The sequence below is a fragment of the Nothobranchius furzeri genome, chromosome 10 (genome assembly GCF_043380555.1).
Source record: "Nothobranchius furzeri strain GRZ-AD chromosome 10, NfurGRZ-RIMD1, whole genome shotgun sequence".
NCBI classification, from domain to species: Eukaryota; Metazoa; Chordata; class Actinopteri; order Cyprinodontiformes; family Nothobranchiidae; genus Nothobranchius; species Nothobranchius furzeri.
In genome coordinates this window covers 41,695,295-41,718,620 of record NC_091750.1, presented here as the reverse complement: position 1 = coordinate 41,718,620, position 23,326 = coordinate 41,695,295, and the positions used below count along the sequence as shown (strand labels likewise).

Genomic DNA, 23,326 nt, shown 5'->3' with positions numbered 1-23,326 from the left:
ATGAAGGAAGTGGTCATGCGTACCTATTGTTCTCTAAAACACCTTCAACACTAGCAGATACACATGCGTGCACACAACCTCAACAACACCTGAAACAATCATTAATATACACCATAAACATATGAACAATCGCTGACTTGTCCATGAAATCATGAACACATACAGCCCAACAGAAAACCATCCATAGTGTTGCAAGGTTAGCTAACATTAGTGTTAGCATTTCCAGCGACAAAACCCTGGACTGCTGCGGCGGTTGAGGGTTGACTCTCTTCATCCACATCCGTAGGTTTTTGTGGGTCTGAGATCATTCCAAAGATTCATTCATTTCTGACAGAACCTGTGGAAATTTGGGCAACAAAAACCTATCCATTTTACCACTAGCTCTACCTTTCACTCGTTCGCAGGTGGAAAATGAGGTCAAAGGTTAACATCAATTTCCTGTTTTGGTTTAATTTTTATTATCTATATGATAATTTACTGATTATTTCTGTTTTTTATGTTAAATATTATCACAACCACATGTTAAATTAAAATTAAATAGTAAAAAAAAACTAAAATCTAATATTTCCTTGGGGGGTGCTATGGGGGTGCAATAATCCAGGGGTACCTATAGCGCCCCCCTGGCGCCCCCTGGCGCCACCACTGTTTGTTTGAGCTGTGGTTAAGATGAGCTGCGGTTTAGGGTGACTCCTTCTTCACTTTGAGTTTAGATGTTTATTCAAGAGTTCATTAAATTTAACTCTAGCGTGTTTTCCTTTAATGCCATTTTGTTGTATTTAGACCAGGCTGGCGTCGGTAACACGCCTCTGACATCCAGAAGAATCCTGGGAGTTTCTCTCTCGCCCACCTGGGCTGAACCACGTGACCGCGCTTATAAATCCAGCGCGAGCAGCTCGGAGCGCGCATACTCGGGTCAACCCGCACCGAATGTCCACCTCTCCTCAGACAAACATCCAGCTCCGTCCGGTACCGGAGAGAAAGGCTCTGGTCTGAGGCTGTATGCGGCTCCAGGCGTCCAGCATGAAGACCATCCTGGCTGCCTACTCCGGCGTCCTCAGAGGTGAGAGCCGCTCAGACCAGCTGACAGGATGGAGCTCCAATCCTGATGGCCATGTTTGATCAGGTTTAGTTCAACTCAGGAAAGGCTTTCATTTTAACAGGAGGTGTTGGTTTTACATCCCAAAATATTTCATCAACCAAAGAGCTAAACGGCATTAAGAACAGCGTGTCTGGAACGGGATTGGTGCTGAAGTTAATTAAACATCCGACCAGCATGGTCTCTCTGTCACACACACACGCACACGCACACACACACAAGTAGAGACAGCTGGGGCTGAAACCTAAAGTCATGGTTTAAACTTCACCGGTTCTTCTGTGAAGGACATCATGAGTTCCTGGAAGGCGTGTGTGACCCTGCCATCACCAGCAGAGCCGCTCAGGTTAAACCGGTACCTGCTGGGCTCCGTCTGAGGGAGAGTGCTGCTGCTGGGTTGTTTTCAGAGCCCAGGAGGGATTAAAAGTTAGCGTTTTTCCTGGAGTCCAGGATCTCAGCCTGACCGGTTTAGATGTTCCTAATGTGGATTATCGATTCGCTCATGCTGCAGCTTCCGGTGACGGGTGCATCCAGGTAGATCCCAGCTTTATCCTTCCTCCCAGCAGCTGTAACCCTAGCCCAGCATCGTCATGGCTGCTCTCTACAAAAATTACTGAACAATTTTTTTTTTTTTAGATTTTGTATTTTATTGTTTACCTTTGTGTAGATAGCCATGCTTTTCACCTGTAACTAGCTGCTGGTGCACCTGAAGCAGCCCCCTGTGGGGCAATAAATGATATTTTTATTGTATCTTAAAGCCTGATAGCCCTCTCTGAGGTCGCATGGCTGTGAATCGGACTGTTTTTCTAATCCCAGCGAAACCATCCACACAGCACAATATCTCAATCCAAAATGACTTCCTATCTCTGGCTCCTTCAAAGGCAGTTCGAAATCTGGGTGTTGTGATTGATGAACACCTGACCTTTAAAGATCATGTTGCCTCTGTTGCTCGTTCATGGGGCTTTGCGCTGTATATCATACGAAAGATCAGAGCATACCTAACACAACATGCCACCCAGCTCCTGTTGCCATCTACTGTCATCTCCCACCTTGATCACTTCAATGCCCTTCTAACTGGTCTTCCAGGCTGTACTGTGAGACCTCTTCAAATGGTCCAGAACGCAGCGGCGCGTCTGGTCTTCAATCAGCCAAAAAGAGCACACGTCACCCCTCTGTTCATTGAGCTCCACTGGCTACCGCTAGCAGCACACATCAAATTCAAATAGCTATCACTAGCATACAAAGTCCGAGATGGTACGGCTCCCATCTAAATGAATCCTCTGGCAAAGGCTTACATCTCGGCCCTGCCGCTCCGGTCATCACAGGATTGTTGACTAGCCGTGCCTACACCACACTCAGGACAATCCAGACTCTTCTCGTGCATCGTTCCACAAATGTGGAATGACCTTCCAAGCACTACCAGAACAGGGGCTTCCTTTTCAATTTTCAAGAAACTCCTGAAGACCCTGCTCTTCAGAGAGCGTCTTCTAAACACCCTCCCTGCACCCGTCCCCCTCTCTGCTGTCCACTCCTTGTTCCCTCCTCTCCATGATTGATGTCAAGTTGTTGTTGTTATTGTTGTTGTTAGCCTCGAGGGCAACATACTGAGTATCACTTGTAAGTCGCTTTGGACAAAAGCGTCTGCTAAATACATAAACATAAACATAATCCAAGGGGATTTGGTTTTGTGTGCAGGCACTGGCTCCAGCATCTTCTCTTCCCTGCAGGACCTGCCTTCAGCTGTCTGGCCATGCAGGTCCAAGGTGGAGAAACATCTGCAGGTCATCTCTGTGCTACAGTGGGTTCTCTCCTTTCTAGCCATGGGTGGGTGTGTTGGTCTTTGTTTACATCGAAGTGATGCATGAGTTCTGGTCTCATCCACTCCTCCTGTCCTCCAGGTATCGCCTGCACCCTGCTGCTGGTTTACATGTTCTGTACCGACTGCTGGCTCATCGCTGCCGTTTACACCGCCTGGCTGATCATGGACTGGAACACGCCTAGACAAGGTTACATGCTAAGTCATTAAACGAAAACACAAAACATCTGTGTGGTGTGTGGCCCCAACTCTGGTGCTTGAATCTGATTCTTGTTCCCCCATGTGTGGAGTTGGCATGTTCTCCTCATGTATGTGTGGAGTTGGCATGTTCTCCTCATGTATGTGTGGAGTTGGCATGTTCTCCTCATGTATGTGTGGAGTTGGCATGTTCTCCTCATGTATGTGTGGAGTTGGCATGTTCTCCTCATGTATGTGTGGAGTTGGCATGTTCTCCTCATGTATGTGTGGAGCTGGCATGTTCTCCTCATGTATGTGTGGAGCTGGCATGTTCTCCTCATGTATGTGTGGAGCTGGCATGTTCTCGTGTATGTGTGGAGTTGGCATGTTCTCATGTATGTGTGGAGTTGGCATGTTCTCCTCATGTATGTGTGGAGTTGGCATGTTCTCCTCATGTATGTGTGGAGTTGGCATGTTCTCCTCATGTATGTGTGGAGTTGGCATGTTCTCCTCATGTATGTGTGGAGTTGGCATGTTCTCCTCATGTATGTGTGGAGTTGGCATGTTCTCCTCATGTATGTGTGGAGTTGGCATGTTCTTCTCATGTATGTGTGGAGTTGGCATGTTCTCCTCATGTATGTGTGGAGTTGGCATGTTCTCCTCATGTATGTGTGGAGTTGGCATGTTCTCCTCATGTATGTGTGGAGCTGGCATGTTCTCATGTATGTGTGGAGCTGGCATGTTCTCATGTATGTGTGGAGCTGGCATGTTCTCATGTATGTGTGGAGCTGGCATGTTCTCATGTATGTGTGGAGCTGGCATGTTCTCATGTATGTGTGGAGCTGGCATGTTCTCATGTATGTGTGGAGCTGGCATGTTCTCATGTATGTGTGGAGCTGGCATGTTCTCATGTATGTGTGGAGCTGGCATGTTCTCCTTATGTATGTGTGGAGTTGGCATGTTCTCCTTATGTATCTGTGGAGTTGGCATGTTCTCCTCATGTATGTGTGGAGTTGGCGTGTTCTCCTCATGTATGTGTGGAGTTGGCGTGTTCTCCTCATGTATGTGTGGAGTTGGCGTGTTCTCCTCATGTATGTGTGGAGTTGGCGTGTTCTCCTCATGTATGTGTGGAGTTGGCGTGTTCTCCTCATGTATGTGTGGAGTTGGCGTGTTCTCCTCATGTATGTGTGGAGTTGGCGTGTTCTCCTCATGTATGTGTGGAGTTGGCGTGTTCTCCTCATGTATGTGTGGAGTTGGCATGTTCTCCTCATGTATGTGTGGAGTTGGCGTGTTCTCATGTATGTGTGGAGTTGGCGTGTTCTCCTCATGTATGTGTGGAGATGGTGTGTTCTCCTCATGTATGTGTGGAGCTGGCATGTTCTCCTCATGTATGTGTGGAGCTGGCATGTTCTCCTCATGTATGTGTGGAGCTGGCATGTTCTCCTCATGTATGTGTGGAGCTGGCATGTTCTCCTCATGTATGTGTGGAGCTGGCATGTTCTCCTCATGTATGTGTGGAGTTGGCGTGTTCTCCTCATGTATGTGTGGAGTTGGCGTGTTCTCCTCATGTATGTGTGGAGTTGGCGTGTTCTCCTTATGTATGTGTGGAGTTGGCATGTTCTCATGTATGTGTGGAGTTGGCATGTTCTCCTCATGTATGTGTGGAGTTAGCGTGGTCTCCTCATGCATGTGTGGAGTTGGCGTGCCCTCATGTGTGGAGTTAGCGTGTTCTCCTCATGTGTGGAGCTGGCGTGTTCTCCTCCCCATATGTGTGGAGTTGGCGTGGTCTCTTCACGTGTGGAGGAGGACACAGACGGACGCTTTTCTCTCTTTGGTTGGATTCTTGTTGGAGACTAATGGTTGGCGCTGCCAGCGTTTAGTTTTCCTGTTACTTTAATATAAACATATTTCAGCTCGTGAAACTTCCTGAGAATTTTTAAAGTAAAAAAGTTATTAAATAATTAAATGAATAAAATTTAAAGATCATTAAATCAGGTTTCTAGCTGACATCACATTTTATAAATTAACTTGAACATTCTGAAGCATGTAGCCCATTTTTAAATATGCTGGTGAAAGTTCTCAGTCATCCAGTTCCAATGAATGCAAGCTTGACCCTCCCCAGAAGCCAAGGAAATCCACTTCCCTTCATGCAGACGCCATTGGATTAGCAGTTTTCAAATCTTAAGAGTCATTGATTTCTAATGGATGCTTTTTTTCTCAGGTGGCAGGAGGTCCTCCTGGGTGAGGAACTGGACGATGTGGACGTATTTCCGTGATTATTTTCCCATCAGGGTGAGTAGGGGTCTTTGCCTGTGCCCTAACACTAAATGAGTTTCAACCAGAAGAGCCAGGACAGCAGGTGATGAGTCCTGAAATCTGCGGTGTGGACCAAACATTGGTACAGCCTGATGAGTGCAGGTTGTTGTGGTTCTGTAGATAAGGCTAATCTGGTAAATGGACTATCAGCTGTCCCTTGGCCCGTGTTAATGAGGGCTGACGCGTTGGTCTGAGCTGCAAGACTTTGTTCTGAGAGTCTTCGGGGCAGGATGGAGGAGTGTGTTATCACACACATCCGTTTGAACAGGCAGCAGCTGAGTTGGACCCCTGGAGCGGTCAAAGGTCAAGGCTGAAGTGTGTTCAGATGAGGATCTTGCCTTCCACATGGAAGCCCTGCTACTGCTGTTTGGACATGATGGGAATCCAGAATCGGAAAGGAGTTTACCTGAGTATTACCAGTTAGGCTGGCCATTCCCAGTAACCGGACAAATCCTTCTCTGTGGGTTTGTCATAACAGCACGGTCACTGGAAAGTGGTTGGACGTGAAAAAGTCCAGAAAAGTGCCAGTTTTTAGTCATGACCAGGCTCAGTTGGCAAGTCTGAAACCTTAATTTGTTAGATTAGCTAAAGTGTCTGGCAAATGTTTAGGAGGTTTGAAATAACAAGGCTACAGATGTCATTTCTGTTCATTTGTTTTTATCTGGGCTGTAAGTCTGAAAGCCTGAAACGTGTTTTTAGAGATGAGCCAGAATCAGATCACAGCGAAACTGACCCCTGACTTGGAGAACAAAAAAGGATCAGATTAGAGGATTTAGGTGTGTTTGAAACGCTGAACTTTGGTAATCGTATTGATCTGCCTGGTGTAGTCTCCAGTAGAGTTGACGAGATCAGACCGTTGATCCCAGCTTCATCCTCTTTGTCCTGTTAGAAACATCCACATGACTGCAGGAGCGTGTTTGTTTCTGAAGCGGAGATGTTTATCGCTCGTTAATCAGATCCTCATCAGGCTTCACTCCAGTCTCCAGCTATATAACCAGCAAATAAGACCTCCATGGGAGTGCTCCAAGTCCAGACAAGTGGTGCTCGCTTCAGAACCACTAAGGCGGAGCTGCACCAGAGTCAGCCCCGCCCATTCCATCAGAGTCAGTCCAATTCCTTCCAGTTGTCAGACTTGATAGCATTCTGGAACCAAAGAGGGTGTCATAGCTAATATCATCTAAAATGCAAGATTGAGGACGGAGTTGAGGTTCTATATAATTAAAAATCTAACTTTTGGAACTTTTTACCGTGTTATATTGTCATTCCCTCATTAGAAACACGCCAAAGCCATTTTTGGCGTCATTCATGCATTTTCCTCCCATCTCAGCTTCAATTTGGTCGTGTCCCCCCCGAAGCGGGTTTGGTTTTGGTTCTCAAATCTGGATATTCTGTGAATTTTCTGACAAATTATTTCTGAAATGACTTCTACTTAGACACCGCTGGAAAAACCATACATCCCATCTGCAAAGACACACTGGATGGCACAATTACATGTAACGCCACTTGCTTTATACCAGTTGTAGTGGTGACGTTGTTATGGAGTCAGATTAGCATGCAATTTTGCGCAGATTCGCCTCCTAGTAGCGGCAGGTGGTTTACAACCCCTTTTCTTCTTTTCTAGCTACACTTGCCAGTACTATGTTTACAACAATTTATTGGTATACCATTTAAAATATAATGTCTGTGTTTTTTATTTATTCGTTTATTTAGGCAGTGTGAGTCCATTTGTGAGCAGAGTTTCAACTAAAATGCTGTTTAGGAACGACCAAATTCAAAGAACTTTTAGAGACATAAATATTTAGCAGAAAATAAACATTACAACTAAAATATAAACAAATGAAATGTTTCAGCTGGCTAAATAGATTGCTGCCGACCCCACCGAGAGTCGAACCAGCATCAGCTGAGGGGAAAGCAAAACTTAAGGCAAACAATCTTGCCACTGGACTACCAGAACCCACACGATAGTGTTAAATGCTGTTGTACGCCGCTTTTGTTGGAGCGGCTGTGGGCAGAAATTCGCTAAAATAAACCTTTTCATTTTGGGATATATTCAGGCTTTGTCATGTAGCAAGTTATATTTTTCTTGTTTAATTGGAGCATAGAACATAGAGTTAACAGTTGTAAACTAGTAACAGCCGTAATTCATGTGGGTCAGGTTAGTTTGCGATAAAGTTGAAAAACAAAAACAGAAGAAGTCAGTGGGCTATGCTGAGTTTGCATGAGTGGGCGGGGCTGACTCTGGTGCAGCTCCGCCTTATGGTGCAGCTCCGCCTTATGGTGCAGCTCTGTTTTTGTAGTTCTGCAGCGAGCACCCTCTCAGTCCAGAACTCTGCTGGCCTTGGAGAAAGTCTGACCTTCAACCTTTAAGCCTTTTTAACGTGGCGGAATTAAGAGATCATATCTGGTTCCCAGTAGAACCTGGTTGGATTGGAACTTTTTTATTTATTTAGACATTAAACCAGGATTTTGTATTTACTCTGGTTCTCTTTGACGTGGGGATTGGTTTGCTGGGGGTTCGTTTCTAAAACTTTGTGTAGGATCGTTACTAAAACCCTACTTAAAGGGACAATAAGTAAGAATTTTACAGTGAAACAACAGTTGGAAGGAAGGCTACATGGAACTCAGCCGGCTGGGGGGTTGTCTGTTTTTCTTCTTGCATCAAGGCAGAAGAGAGACGTAGCTACTGTTTACGCTCTGAGCCTGCGGGGTTGCGGAGTCTGTGCCGGCTAACGCTGCTGCATCTGCATTTGTGTTTTGACGCCGGCAGGCAAACCGCTCCAGAGCTGTTTAAAGAACCAAAAGCCCTTTGTAGAAGACACGCCATGCTAGCAAATCAGTGTAAGACTGCCACCATGGTTTGTCATGTGAACGCACTGTGAGGGCATGCGATGCGGGATTTTTGCAGCATTCGTGCCGCCACACTTAGTAGTAATACTACTACAACGCCGAACTTGTGAATGCACATTACGCCTTGGCGCAACAGAGGGAGGTGTCATGATCACGTGGAGAGCTATTGCCCAGCTCTGGCAGGAAACTATTAAAAAGGAATGTAAACACTGCCGTGAGCGAAGATATATTGAGGATTTCACCTCAATAACGATAAATGGTTGGTAACCACAGGTATGCGCAGAAACAAAAGTTGTCCACTAGATGGGGCTGTCACGTGTATTACACTGAGTCACGTTTTTATGTGACTCAAGGTGGTACAGCTTCTTAAAGGTACATGAACGTTGCCAACCTACACATCTTTTAATTTTTTTTATTATCAAATTTATTGACACGGGAAAAAGTATCTCTAAGAGTCAGAAATGTCGATAATGATAAATTTTGGATTTATTGTCCGGCCCTAGCCGTGAGTTTCACTTTTTGAACGGAACCAGCTGAGATGATAAACTGGTGCGATGCAGAGCTTCGGGAGCCTCTCTCCATTAGAGCTCGAGCTCAGATAAACTACTGGTTCACAGGAACTGTAAGTACCAGCCAACTTTAGCAGCAGCTTGTCAAAAAAACCTTTGCTTCGATTGCAATTACAAGCAACTTATGTCAAAGCGAAACAGAAGTAGGACTGCAGCTATCAAATATTTTAGTATTCGAGTATTCTATCGAATCCTCCATCGATTAATCGAGTATTCTATTTGACGACTTTCCAAGTGAAACAAGACTGGTCTGCTGCTAAAGATATGAAAGTAAAACAACAAAATGATAAAACTCGTGTTGTTCCGTCTTTCCCAGCTGATTAGGTTTGCATTCATATCACTCATCCTAGTCGAAATAACATATCTAAACATATCCATAAATGATCAGTAGAATGTAATTATTTCAACATGTTCAGGAGTGAGCTTCTGGAAATGCTAATATCTCATTTCTACTAGTAACAATGTTAAGGTGGCATATATATTTAATAATGTAGGTTGGCAACATAATCCAGTCTAAATCGATTCAAATGTAAAAGCTTTTGTGGATTACCTCCTACAATGACTTGCCATAAGGAGCTCCGGTGTGTGTGGAGCAGACTCGTAGCAACAACCCAGACTCCAGGTAGCTGCAGCAGCTCTGCTCCACACCGCTGCGGACATCCTCACACAAACGGGGTGGCATTTTTCTTCCACTGGTGGAGTTAAGTCGTCACAACCATCACATTGGTGCTAGCTTAGCATGAGCCAGTGGCCTAGTGAAAGAGTGTCCACCCTGAGACTGGGAGATCAGGGTTCGATTCCTGGTCGGGTTATACCAAAGACTTTGAAAAAATGGGACCCAATGCCTCCCTGCTTGACACTCAGCATTAAGGGTTGGATTGGGGGGTTAGACCACCAAATGGTTCCCGAGCGCGGCTGTGTCTGCAGCTCACCGCTCCCCCAGGGGATGGGTCAAATGCGGAGAACGAATTTCGCACACACATCAGTGTGTGTGACAACTGATGGGACTTTAACTTTAACAATTCTGCTCGTAGTTTAAACTCTTGATCCCAAACGTTGGACTGGTTTTTCCAATGGTTTGTGTCTGTGCTGGTTTCTCTATTTTCCTCCACAGCACCTAGATCTCCACGTAGCGCTCCAGTAAACTGTGTTCAGACTGTGGTGCACATATTTAACGAAACTTTGAATCAGTAAAGAATGAATCGAGGAATTTATTGAATTGAACCATTCGAATCATTCAAAGATTCGTTTCAGACCTAAACGGAGGTACGCCGCAGTGCAGAGACCGACCCCCAAAATCACTTTGATACCACCATTGCATAATCTTTTGTAAAAAGGAAACAATTACGCCATCCGGAGCTGCCATACAAGGCAAGGCAGCTTTATTTATATAGCGCATCACACACCGAGGCAATTCGATGTGCTTTCCATTAGTAAGAACAGCAAGAGCATTAAAATCAATGTGATAGAAAATACAATTTAAAAATGAAAAGAAACAAAGTTAAAGGGTGAACGGAACATTCATACGAAGACTGATGAAAACATGACGTTTTTTAATTTGGATTTAAAAGTTTCTAGAGTCGGGGCACATCTGAGGTCATGAGGAAGCTGATTCCATCTGTGAGCAGCATAGTAGCTAATAGCAGCTTCACCCTGTTTGGTTCTGACCCGGTTCTACCAGCTGACTGTTTCCTAAGGATCTCAGAGCCCTGCTGGGCGTAGATACCTGAAGGAGATCTGACGTGTTCTGGTCCCATGCCACTGAGTGGTTTATAAACTAGTAGAAGTACTTTGAAGTTGATTCTGTAGTTTACTGGTAAGCAGTGTAGACATCTAAGAACAGGAATGATGTGCTCGATTCTGGTTAAGACTAGCAGCAGCATTCTGAATAAGCTGCAGCTGTTTCACAGCTTTTTTGGGAATACCAGTCAAAAGACCACTGCAGTAGTCCAGCCTGCTGGAGATGAACACATGAATGAGTTTCTCTAGGTCTGGTCTGGACATGAGACCTCTGAGTCGTGCTGTTTGATGCAGATGATACAACACTGATCTAGTTATAGCCTTAATGTGATCAGTGAAGATCAGGTCTGAATCAATTATGACACCAAGATATCTAACCTGAGTCTTTGTCTTTGTTCCTCTGGAGCCAAGCTGAGCAGTAACCTCCATCCTGTCCTGACTTCCAAAGACAATAACTTCAGTCTTGTCTTCAAGTCTTCAGTCTTATATTAATGTCGATGGTCTTGTCTTTGTTTAACTGGAGGATGTTTGGTAGCATCCATTCATTAACTTGCTCCAAACATTAATAGAGTGAGTCTAGAGGACCAAAGTCACTAGGTGATAGGGCTACGTAGATCTGGGGGCCATCAGCATGTAGAGGTTGAAGAGCAGTGGTCCAAGAATTGAGCCTTGAGGGACCCCACATATCATGGTGATCAGCTTTGATTTGTGATCACCAATAGAAACATGACCTAGGTCTTCAAGTTAAGATCAGAACCAGCTTTGGACTGTGGCTACATCATGAGAGACAACCTCCACCATATGAGGTCTGTCTCAAGGCTCATCATGCGGGCCTTGCTCTAATGCTGCAGGCCTCCTGCCCTGTCTGTGCTGCTCTGCCATCGGCTGAGAAGATCTACCATGTGGACCTTTTCACGTCTGCCTCAGACAGCGTCTTCCCAGGGGCTGAGACGTACCCGCTGAACGTGGCGCTCCAGTTATTCTCGGCTGCAGAAGTTTCAGGTGATGGGCCGAAAAAGAAAATGATGATGTCGTTGAGGATAGCAGCCTTGGCCCTGCTAACACCTCCATCCTGGAAAGTCTGGAGGTCAACGATGACACTGTCTTCATCCCCAGTGAGTTGTGGTGGATGGCTGCTTATACTGAGCCAGGATCCTCCGGAGGTTTCTTCCTGTTAAAAGGATGTTTTCCTCTCCACTGTTGCTGAATGCTTGCTTAGTATGAGGGTTGCTGTAAAGACTCTGACACTAGTCAGTGACTCGATGCAACCTGCTGGGTTCCTTTTATAGGAAACTTTTTACTGATTGGCTTAATGACCTGACCTGTATTGTTTACTTTGTGAAGGTCCTTGAGACGACTCTTGTCCTGATTTAGTGTTGTATAAATTAACTGAATTGGTCCAGCGCAGAAAAACACTTATTATGACTGGCTGTTCATCTGTTCTTCACATCAACGTTTCTATCAACCCTTTCTCATGTCTATCAAGGAAAAGTTATTTTGAAATCTATTTGGCTGTTCTGTCGCCCAGCAACAGTCTATCTTAAGCTTCCTAGTGATGTTTGGACCTGGTCCTCCTCATGGCGAGCCCCTCATGCAGCCTCCTGCTCATCATCTTCATACTTTTTGTCTTTCAGCTCATTAAAACCCACGATCTGCTGCCCAGTAGGAACTACGTCTTTGGCTACCACCCCCACGGCATCTTCTGCTTTGGTGCTTTCTGTAACTTTGGAACGGAGGCAACAAGCTTCTCAAAGAAGTTCCCAGGCATCAAGCCCTCCTTGGCGACCCTGGCGGGAAACTTCCGTCTGCCTGTCCTTCGAGACTACCTGATGTCTGGGGGTGAGCGCTAGCCTGAAAACTGTTTGTCTGAGGGCAGACCTTTGTCCTGTTGCACAGCTGGAATGGCTTCTGTTTGCTGACTGATTAAAGAGCTCTAAGGTATTCTGAAGGCGTTTGCTCACAAAGCTCCTTCTGTAGATAAACTTCAGACGTTATCACTACTGCTGTTCTGATGGGAACAGCCTTTGTACTGTATTAATTCTGTTTTAAGGGAAAACTGCAAGCATTGCAGCTACCTTCTGCATATCTCTTTCCCTTTAGGTATCTGCCCAGTGAACAAGAACTCTATGGACTACCTGCTGTCCTGTAACGGAACTGGGAACGCCGTCGTTATCGTCGTTGGAGGAGCTGCAGAGTCTCTGCACTGTGCTCCTGGCATGAATTCTGTCACTCTGCAGAACCGTAAAGGCTTTGTGAAACTGGCCCTGCAGAAAGGGTGAGTGGATGAACACCAGCCTCTCTGGTGATAAAATGTCTCTCCCCGCTCGATTGTGACTCCCTGAAAGTATTAAGTCCCATATTGTTGCCTCCAGAAAGGTTAGAAAAGCTTAGAGAGGGTGTTACTAACTCTCCTGTGACTGTGCCATGTTGTCCCTTCACCTGTGGGCTTGTGCCGACCCTGTCTGACCCGCAGCCTCACATTCATCTGGTAGTAACTCCTCTGCTTCATCACCAGATTATCACATCGTTGTATGCACCTTGTTTAAATGGAGGTCAGGACCTGCTGCAGGTAGACATGCAGCTATGTGGACCTTTATTCATAACAACTGGGTTATTGTTTAAGCCATAAATCTGCTCTAGGTCACATCTGGCACAGGCCTCCTAGAACTTTTCCAGTTCAGTTTTGGTGCTTATAAAACAGGGATGATGTTGCAACTTGTTAAATAACAAGTTTGGGTAAATCGCTTTTTGTTTTGCAGGAAAAAGTGCCAGCAGGAAGAAGAAAGACTAGTAAATAATCACTAATGTTGCCTGGGTTAGTCAGAGTTTTGGACTAAGAATCACAACCTGGTGGCGGTATAGGTATGCTGGTCATGGTTCTCAGTCATACAGGTCATGGTAATCCAAAAGAGTTCAAATGAAGGCAACTGGACTTTGGTTTCTTGAAGCGATTTCACATCCGATCAAAAATTGACAAATTGACAAGCTCCTCTGATGAGAAGCTAAACCATCTTAGGGTAATATGGGTAGCTCGTGTTGTGATTGACTCGGCTGCTAAAGCACCACATTTTAGCTCAATACAGCCAACATTTTTCATCCAGGCCTATTAATCAGTCCCTTACCAATTATTAGCTCCACCCACTCCTGCCATCATTCATTAGACCTTGTGGCAGAGAGTGTGAGGAAAAGATTCACACATTAGCGTCAGTTCGGTCCCTTACGGACCTGAATTTGGTTTCACATACGGGTCAGATTTCTGTTTTAGGATCTGAGGCGATTTATTTTTTTTTCTCCAGACCTCCTCCCCAGCGGTCAGACTGGGACCGAGGTGACACTACGGACTGATTGGCCAGCTTAAACTACGCCTACCGCCTCCGATCTGCGATTATAATGACTCAACTGCTGTTGAGTAAACTTCTGTCTCTAGGTCTCTAGCACGGAGCTTGTGTGTGTGTGTGTGTGTGTGTGTGTGTGTGTGTGTGTGTGTGTGTGTGTGTGTGTGTGTGTGTGTGTGTGTGTGTGTGTGTGTGTGTGTGTGTGTGTGTGTGTGTGTGTGTGTGTGTGTGTGTGTGTGTGTGTGTGTGTGTGTGTGTGTGTGTGTGTGTGTGTGTGTGTGTGTGTGTGTGTGTGTGTGTGTGTGTGTGTGTGTGTGTGTGTGTGTGTGTGTGTGTGTGTGTGTGTGTGTGTGTGTGTGTGTGTGTGTGTGTGTGTGTGTGTGTGTGTGTGTGTGTGTGTGTGTGTGTGTGTGTGTGTGTGTGTGTGTGTGTGTGTGTGTGTGTGTGTGTGTGTGTGTGTGTGTGTGTGTGTGTGTGTGTGTGTGTGTGTGTGTGTGTGTCACACAAGATCATGAGGACACACACAGCAAATTAATAAAATAATGTGGTTCAGAGCCTCCAACAGTAGCACAGCTCATGCCTGCCTGTGTTTACCTTCTGATGGAGGACGCCGCGGCCTTTCCCACACGTACTAAACGCTGCCCACAGGCTCGGATTTCTGCATTCCTGAGAAGTCCCTCGGACTTATGTGAACACTATACCACCCGTTCGAGACCGAACTCATGCCATCCAGCCCCACCAATCCCCGACCATGCCGATGCTAATGTGTAAACGCCATATCAGTAGTTCCACATAATCCAGTCCTCTCGGACCACTTTCTGATAACCTTTGAGTTTTTTATAACCGAGTTCTCGAGACATGAAAGTAAATTTCACTATAGTCTGTCTCTATCTGAATCACCAGAGTGATCTGGTTTTAATGTTCTCATGTTATGATTGTGTAGCCAACCAAAGGTTGACATGTTTGAGGATATTACCAAGAATCTCAGAAACACGCCTTCTTTGATCCAGAGGCTCTGATCTGGGGTAAAGGCTAATTATGTGTCATGGATTTAACTTTAACCTTACTTTGTTCTTGTGTGAGTGCAAATGTTATGACCTTGTCAAGTAAACATGCTGAAACGTATATCACTGAGCACAGATTAATGAACATTTCATTATTTTATAATTATTATAAGTAGCAATAAACAAACGTTTATTTAATGATTATCTAGCTCGTAAATTTTAGAAGTTCATATTTTATTTTAAAAATCATCTTCTGTTCTTCTGTGAGGCAAGGAGACTTGGATAAAAGGTTGCTCTGTGATGGACCTTGGAAGGAGAGAATGTTATTATGATTTTATTATCTCTGTCAGAGTTGCAGGCTCTGAGCTCCAGCTGGTGGGATGAAAGGCAGGCTGATTTAAAGGGAACACGTGCAGTCTCGTGTCTCCTTTTTGACCAGATGTTGAAAGGTCAAACAGTACCCAAACTGACCGTTGCTGGACGTTAGAGTTATCAAAAATATTAGCTTCATCTAAACCAACTTGTATTTTAGATCCAATCCCAACCAAATTATTTAAAGATGCATTTCCTTTGGTTGCTGCACCCATTCTAGATAATCAATCTATCCTTAGTAAATGGATACGTACCACAGGATTTTAAAGTTGCTGTAATCAAACCTTCACTTAAGAAGCCTTCTTTGGATCCAGATGACCCAACGAATTATAGACCAATATCTAACCTTCCATTTTTATCCAAAGTCCAGGAGAAAATAGTGGCCATCCAAGTATGTGAGCATTTAAACACTAATGCTCTGTTTGAGGAATTTCAGTCTGGTTTTAGAGAGTATCACAGCACTGAAACTGCATTAGTGAAAGTTACAAATGATATTCTCATGGCCTCAGATAAGAATCTACAATGTCAGATCCCCATTGGTTCCATGTGTCTTCTATAGGTTTTAATGCAGATTATGTGACACAGCTGATTTTCCACCCAAATAATTATTTATTGGGTAGAATTATTGGTGGTTGAGGAACATTTGTAGACAACTGGGACCTTCAGTGTTGTGGTTCCCCCGTTCTACCACTAGATGCTGTTTGTAAGCATAGTCTGAGGTTTTCTTGTATTCAGGAACGTTTCCACCCACAAGCACAAATTGATGAATCCCACACAATGCATATATTAGTTCCTAGGCACGAAAAATGCACAGATCTGTGCATAAGTACAGTTGATAAATAAAGGCCCTGGTTTAAATGGCAGGTGACTGACAGGCTTCTTCAGAGCTTGATGAGCTGCTGAACAGATGATTCAACCATGCATCAGTTGTGTTGGATAGGGGCTTTAGGGAACCATTGTGGAAGAGGAACAATAATAACAGACGTATAAATAATGCTGGTTTTACAAATACCTGTCAGTGGAAACCAAGCATATTTAACTGACCTACCATTGTTTCTACTGCTGTTGTTCTCTCACAGATCCGATCTAGTTCCGGTGTATTCCTTTGGAGAAAACGACGCATACAAGCAGGTGTTCTTTGAGGAGGGCACCTGCTGGAAATCCCTGCAGAAGAAGCTACAGAAGATTTTGGGCTTTGCTCCATGTCTTTTCTACGGCAGCTCCTGGGGCATTGTGCCGTTTTCCAACCCCATCACCACCGTAGGTAGGTGTTAAGTCCATATGTATTGCTGCAGACCTGACCCAAGACTCAGCTGGGGTCGGGGGCATTTTGAGATGGATGGTAGCCAAAGGTGGGGACCTTGGCAGTCTGATCCTTGCTTACAGAAGCTTGTTCACAGTACATGGAATGACTGTGCTGGTCATGGATTGTCCATAATGAACACCATGTTCAGACAGAAAGGTGTCTATGTGCTCTTGGCATCAGGATACCACAGGTTAGCGTGATGATCGACTTTGTCGTCTCATCTGATCTGCAGCTGCATGTCTTGGACACTTTAGGTGAAGAGATGGGCGGAGCTGCCAACTGGCCACTACCTGGTGGTCAGTCTACAGTCTAAAGCCTAGTTTATGCTTTTGCGTCAACACGGAGACACGCAACGCCATTATCCGTCCTTGCGAGGTCTCTCCAGCAGGACGGATAGAGTCGAGCCCACTTTTCTAAACATCTGTCCAACGAGATGGAGTATGCCAGGTTATGATTGGTCAGGATGCTGCTTTTGTCAACAAAACCATACCATACAAGTTTATTTATATAGCACATTTAAAAACAGCATGAGAGCTGACCAAAGCACCTCACAACATAGGACAGAGAATTAAAGATGCAAATAAAACAGTCGATAAAAGCAGATAAAAACACACAAATAATAAAAAAATGCCTTGTATATAAAAACAATATCTAAGACAACAACTGTAATGTGATTGAAGTGTTTACACCTATTAATGATCAATAAGAGGTGATATTCCATATAAATACGAATTCTGTCTGATTGTTCTATGAATATTTGATTTAAAATTACCGTAGGTTCTTTGGGCTATTCAGGAAAACACACACTTCATATTAATTCAGACAGTCAAGTAAATGGTTTATAAAAATTAATTCTATATTTCTAAACTAATGATGACACAGAACTAATGATGAATGATGGTTGGACAAGATAACAGACAATGAATGAAATAATGGATATAAGCTTAGATGTTTGTAGCAAAACCTTATTAAGTATCTAAGAATTTTCTCGATCCTGGGTTGTAAAATCATTCTGACTGTCTGGTTTAACAAACTATCAATTATTCATGGGAAACCACCCCACTCCAGTGTGCAGATCTACGGTACCTGTGTGTGACGGCAGCTCTTGGCGGACCGGAGGAAAGGCAGTCAGAATGGTGATGCCACCGAATGTAGTGGCTCCTGGAGTCGTAGTTCCCTTTGATTTCAATTATCACCGGCCATAAGATGCTACCAGGGTATGTTGGTTTGATGTTCCACATCTGAAGGGTTGTAGCGTATGATGGTTCCAAGTGCTTTGCTCACCCGTTCGGCCTAACCGGGAAGCTGGCTGAGAACTGGTTAATACAGGAAGTGAACAAGCCTTTGTTGAAAAGTGTTGACAAATTTAGGCTTATCAGAATGTGACAAGTTTAAAGGGTGTTGCCAAAATACCTGAGACATCCCTCCTTCATTCAGACACTTGGAGGTTATATCTTAATGTGAAGTAAAAACATGTTAAACATTACTGTGAAGTAAATGTTAAACATTAATAATATAATGATGTGTGACTATACTGATAAGTTACCATTAAATCCAACAATTACTAATCTGGTGTAATTTAAGCTCTAAAACAAACCATTACAGGAATAACATTCATGTTAACCATCATTCATTAATGTAGAGTATAGCACACACTATTAAAACACTTAGGACTTAAACGGATAGTCCATTCAACAAAATATGATTATATAAACTCATAAAGTTATAAAGTCGTTTATGAGCCAGGCGAGACTAACTTTATTCTAAGAGGATAGATAAGACGTCCTGCGTCTTCTGCAGCCTTGATGATGTTCTGGCAGACCACAGGATAAGTTAAGAGTATTGGTGCAAGTTCATAACCTTCATATCAGCACCACGGTGTCAGATTGACCTGTATGAAGAAGTTTGACCTGTAAGTTAAAAGTTAACTTGACCATTTGGTACGCTGCAGAGCATAGAAGGTAGTCATAAGCCAAAAAGGCAGGTCGTAGAAATGGGTCTTCAGTCTTTGCTTGAAGACAGACCGATGGTGACTGCCACATGGAGAAAGGTGAAAACATTCCAAAGGACAGGTGCAGCAAGCACAAAAGCCTGCTCTCCCCTTGCTTTATATTTCGTTTTGGGGCACACAGCAGCACGCAGTCTGCTCACATCAGAGCGCACTCGCGCATGGGGCTGAGCAGCTCTGTAATGTGAGAGGTTGCCAGGCCGTTTAATGTCTTATTGGCAAAGAGGAAAATTTTAAAACGGACCTGAAGGTCACGGGCAGCCAGCGTGAATGTGCCAAGCACCGCCATGGCGCCCTCAAAAACATAAAGAAAGCCAAAGATAGGAGGAAACAGCTCTGCAACACTCTTCAGGAGACTGAGAAGTCCGAGAGCAGAACGTCTCTGTTGATGCGAGTGCGTCTCTCCCTTGTGGAGGTGAAGCAGAGGCATAAACTAGGCTTAAAGGTTGAATATGGAATTTTCCAGCCGCTGGGATGTTGGCTGACACGTTCCAGCACCGTGTTCATTGACAAATGGTACAGGATGAGGACTCGTTTCTGCTAATAAGTTTATTTTACACCAGTATTTACCATTAGAACATCTTCTGGGCTCAGAAGCAGCTGCTTGACTGGTCTAGTCTGCCATTTTACACAGTCCCAACCTCGCCTTTCTGAGTGGACTTTTGCGCAACAGTGCCCTCTAGTGGTTGGTAGATGTGAACATAAACAGTGTTGTGCCCAACAAAATAAAAATTTGATTATTTATCTTTTTAATTATAGCTTTAAAAGGAGAAACTGTACATTCATTCTGCTTTTCTCCAAACTGCCCCGTGGGGCTATTAATATTATTATTATTATTGTTTTTTTTAGCTTTTTATTAAAATGTTCCATATTCTAACTTTGCGCCTCGCCTGTCGTAATGAGCTTCGGGTAGTGACCTAAAGAATGAGATTGGGACATAACCAGCTGCAAGGATTTTTCTCTCCCTTAGAGAGGGTGTGAAGCTCGGTCGTCTGGGAGGGGCTCGGAGTAGACCCGCTGCTCCTCCACATTGAGAGAAGCCAGTCGAGGTGGCTTGTGCTTCTGGTTAAGGACACCTAAAGGAAGGCCCAGGACATGCTGGAGGGACTGTCTCGCAGCTTGCCAGGGAACGCCTTGGGGTTCCCCCTGAGGAGCTGGCCCAAGAGGCTGGGGAGGGGGAAGTCTGGGCCTCTCTGCTTGGGCTGCTGCCGCTGTGGCCCAACATCGGATAAGCAGAGGAGAGTGGATTTGGATGGATGATCAGATAGATATCCTTTTTGCTCTCCATACTTGAGTCTGATACCAACTGTTTCATGCTGATTTCCTCTGGGTGGCAGAGGCAAAGATCGCAGGAGCTTCATAAAACTCCAAATAACCCACAACGTAGATTAATGGCTCTCCTTGAGATTAGCGCAGATTAAATATCTTAAATGTATTCTGCAAAAAAAAAAAAAACAGTCCCCTGTCTTGGGTCACATCTGGTACCCTGTATGGATCTCAACGCCTCAGTTGTAATTCAGCCATATTTGAATCACACACCAGCTAAGGAGCACCATAACTGTGTGTTGTTTTGATTCCAGTCGGCGAGCCGATAACTGTGCCAAAGATTGAGAACCCAACTCCAGAGGTGGTGGATCTCTACCATGGGATGTACGTCAGATCACTTCATGGCCTTTTTGAGAAGTACAAGACACGGTTTGGGATGAAGGAGAGTGACGTCCTGCACATCCAGTGAGAGGACGAGGAGCTGCTGATGAATCTGAGAACTGTGAAAGAAACCCTGCCCTCCTCCTGCTCGCTAGGCCGGCTGATCCCAGAACTGTGACACCAGCAGAATCTTGTTTTTTTAGATGAACTGCTGAACTCCACTTAAGCTCCTGCTTAGGACCTGGCAGGTTTCGCTCTGGTGGCCTCTCTGCTGACTTACACCTCCGTTAAATGCTGTGCCTTTTGTATCTATTATTCCTTCCGGAGCTGCAAAATCACACAGAGATGAAGAATGCTCTGTTCTCTTTTCACTTTCTGACTCTGAGGTGTGCTGAATGTGCTAACAGTGCTACTACTGTAGTACCAGGGTGATGAACCAGGGATGCTGTTCCCTCTGCTGCACCGATTCCTCCTGTCGGACCAGCCACAAGCTTCCTGCAGGATGGACCGGTGCAGAAGTGCCTGTGCTTGTTAAAGCCATAAAGTATTGATTGTATTCTGTGGAGAGGATGAAGCTCCTCCCTCAGTAATCATTTTTCATGCACTTTTTGTATTTTCTAATTGCCTTCTGAGGACTCGGTCAAGAAAAAGCCTTTGAGGATTTGCTTTTTGCAGAACCGCCGTGGTGCTGCTTCTCTTGCCTCCTTTTAGCCGTTCTGGTTTCTGGGCTGAGATTTGGATGAATTATGTTTCATGTTTGTAATGAAAACGTATTATTTCCTACATCTTGGAGCCTTTTGGAAAGGTTTGAGTAGATGTTTGAAGTAGTTTTGTGTGTGAGGAACTTGAGATCTGATGATAAATTCTGTAATCGTGCAGGGAGGTGTGATCACTGGAGGTGAAGGGTTACTCAGTAGTTCCTTCGGTGTAGTAAGTAACTTATTTAGTTTCTGTGGGTATTTTCCTGTGTTCACGGCGTGTGGACAAGAATCGTCAGATCAAATGAAGTTCAGTCATGATGATGGGAGCTAATAAGATGGCCCTAATAAGGGCAGATCTCTTACATGAAGAGCAGTAACAAATCAGAAGCCTTAATAATGCAAGACGCTGTCTTCTAATATTCCAATTAAACTTTTGTACATTTTCATGACATTCCCATGTGTGAGTCTTATTTTCTTTTTACACCATCTTTCTCACTGGAGCCATGAGGTTTACCAACAAACTGACTGGCAGTAAACAAACAGAAGGAGGCTGTGAAGAACGAAAACACGAGCTGCAGAGGTGCTCCGGGTTTACCCAATCTGGATTCGTTCGGTCAAAACTTACTAATGGAATTATTCAACAAGATTATGTAAACAATTGGGAAATACTAACCACAGTCCACAGTCTAAAGGGAAAGATTAGAGCTTTTAAAGTACTGTTAGAAGCACTACTTATTAGACTCGGCAGTCTAAAACCCTAATGTTCGCTCTAATCTGGATGAAAATCTAATATTTGTTCACGCTTTAGGTTAAAATCCATGAAGAAAACATGGTTTAGCAAGGCTGCCGCCAAAGGAGAGAAATCTGCTACGGGAGCCTGGAGGTTTACGTTCAACTAATGTTTTCCAGAAATGTTGATGCTTGGAAATAGAAAATTATCTCTGGACACTAGACCACAGGAATTCCTAAAGGATTCGTTTAAAGCAGAATAAACAGAACACGTGTGGACAGCAGAGTGAAAGGTTATTGATGACAGTGCAGTAAATATTTTATTAACAGACTAAAGTTAAATAAATCAGATTAGAATAGTTAATATAACTAATGATAAAACGGCATCACAGATTCTCCATGAAAAATACATAAATGTCAAAGATGTAGAGTTGGATGTGCTGCTGCAGCATGATTATAGCTCTGACCGTGCTCCTGAGTACACAGCTGGTTCTGTTATGGCGTATAAATGCTGTTGTTCCTCCATACCTCTCAAAGCTACTCTATAAGTATCACCAGAAAAAAATAAAAAACAGATCTAGGAGCCTGAAAATGACTTTGTTCACACCTGCAGAAAACCAAGGCTGCCCTCTGGTGGTCACTTTAATAGCCTTCATCGAGTCCTTGTGAGTTCATTTGCTCAAAAATGATGAAGAAAAACTGCTTCAATAAAAACTTTTAGTTTTCAAGACAAAAATATGGAAGCGTATGTGTAAAAGAAATCAAATTATTATGCAGTAGCAGAAAAGATTTTTCATTTTCATAATAGAACTGCCAAATTGGACTCAAAAATAAAACAAATAAGCAACCTTCCGAACTGCTTTTTAATTTTCTTAATCGCTTATTCTGTGACTTAATAAAAATGATAAGGAAAAAGACATTTGAGATTTAATTTTCAAATAACACTCCAGCAAAAAAGTAACAAAATTCAATTAGAAATGTCAAATCAGAATATAGAGCTCCGGACGTCACGTGACTCTCAGAGAGTAGACGCCATGTTGGCAGGCAACAAATGTAAACAAATTGAACGGGACCGGCTTGGATTTTACTTCGTTGGAGTTTACTTCACACTTTAAAACCGAAGAAATCATTTTATATAGTCAGAAATTAAATAGACTAAACATCTCCGACCCTTACCGTGCCCCTGGGATACTTTTTAAAAACGCCAGAAGCTGTCGGAGCGGACTTCATACCGGACCTGGCCGGGGAACCCCTTGGGATTCCCCCGGAGGAGCTGGCCCAAGTGGCTGGGGAGAGGGAAGTCTGGGCCTCTCGACGCTACTGCCCCCGCAACCCGACTCCGGATAAGCGGATGAAAATGGATGGATGGATGGACAAATAACAGATTTACACGTAAGTAGTTTAAATAGAGTGCTGTGCTGTTTGAATGTATAAACTGAACGCCAAGAGAAATCACTAGTCTGATTTTTTTCCGTGAATAAAATAAAAATGTCAGGCAGGAACGTCTCATGATCTGTCTAAGATCTGTCTCGGTGAGACAGATAATAGCAATCCAAAGTGCTTTTTATGTGTGATCTGACAATTGATCAACCATTGCTTAAAAATTAAATACAGCTTAATCGGTTAATTGCTGTGATCATAAAACACGTAAACGGCAGCACACAGA

At 44.0% G+C, this 23,326-nt stretch overlaps 1 protein-coding gene across 1 annotated transcript; it reads left to right on the top strand.

Moving 5' to 3' along the window:
• The first annotated feature begins 886 nt into the window (after positions 1-886).
• On the top strand, positions 887-21,382 carry dgat2 (diacylglycerol O-acyltransferase 2). The gene is made up of 8 exons (XM_015960165.3): positions 887-1,060; positions 2,789-2,917; positions 2,992-3,099; positions 5,308-5,378; positions 12,193-12,397; positions 12,659-12,833; positions 16,349-16,533; positions 20,164-21,382. Exons 1-8 carry the CDS (start codon positions 1,000-1,002, stop codon positions 20,316-20,318), a joined length of 1,089 nt encoding a protein of 362 aa, XP_015815651.1. The 5' UTR covers positions 887-999; the 3' UTR covers positions 20,319-21,382.
• Positions 21,383-23,326: the final 1,944 nt, after the last annotated feature.

Bases quoted from the DNA above. Each gene is read 5' to 3' on its own strand.
- dgat2 (XM_015960165.3), top strand. From the start codon at position 1,000: ATGCGGCTCCAGGCGTCCAGCATGAAGACCATCCTGGCTGCCTACTCC. The intron at 2,918-2,991 runs GTGGGTGTGTTG...CCTGTCCTCCAG, and splicing joins TCTCTCCTTTCTAGCCATGG to GTATCGCCTGCACCCTGCTG. The intron at 3,100-5,307 runs GTTACATGCTAA...TTTTTTTCTCAG, and splicing joins CTGGAACACGCCTAGACAAG to GTGGCAGGAGGTCCTCCTGG.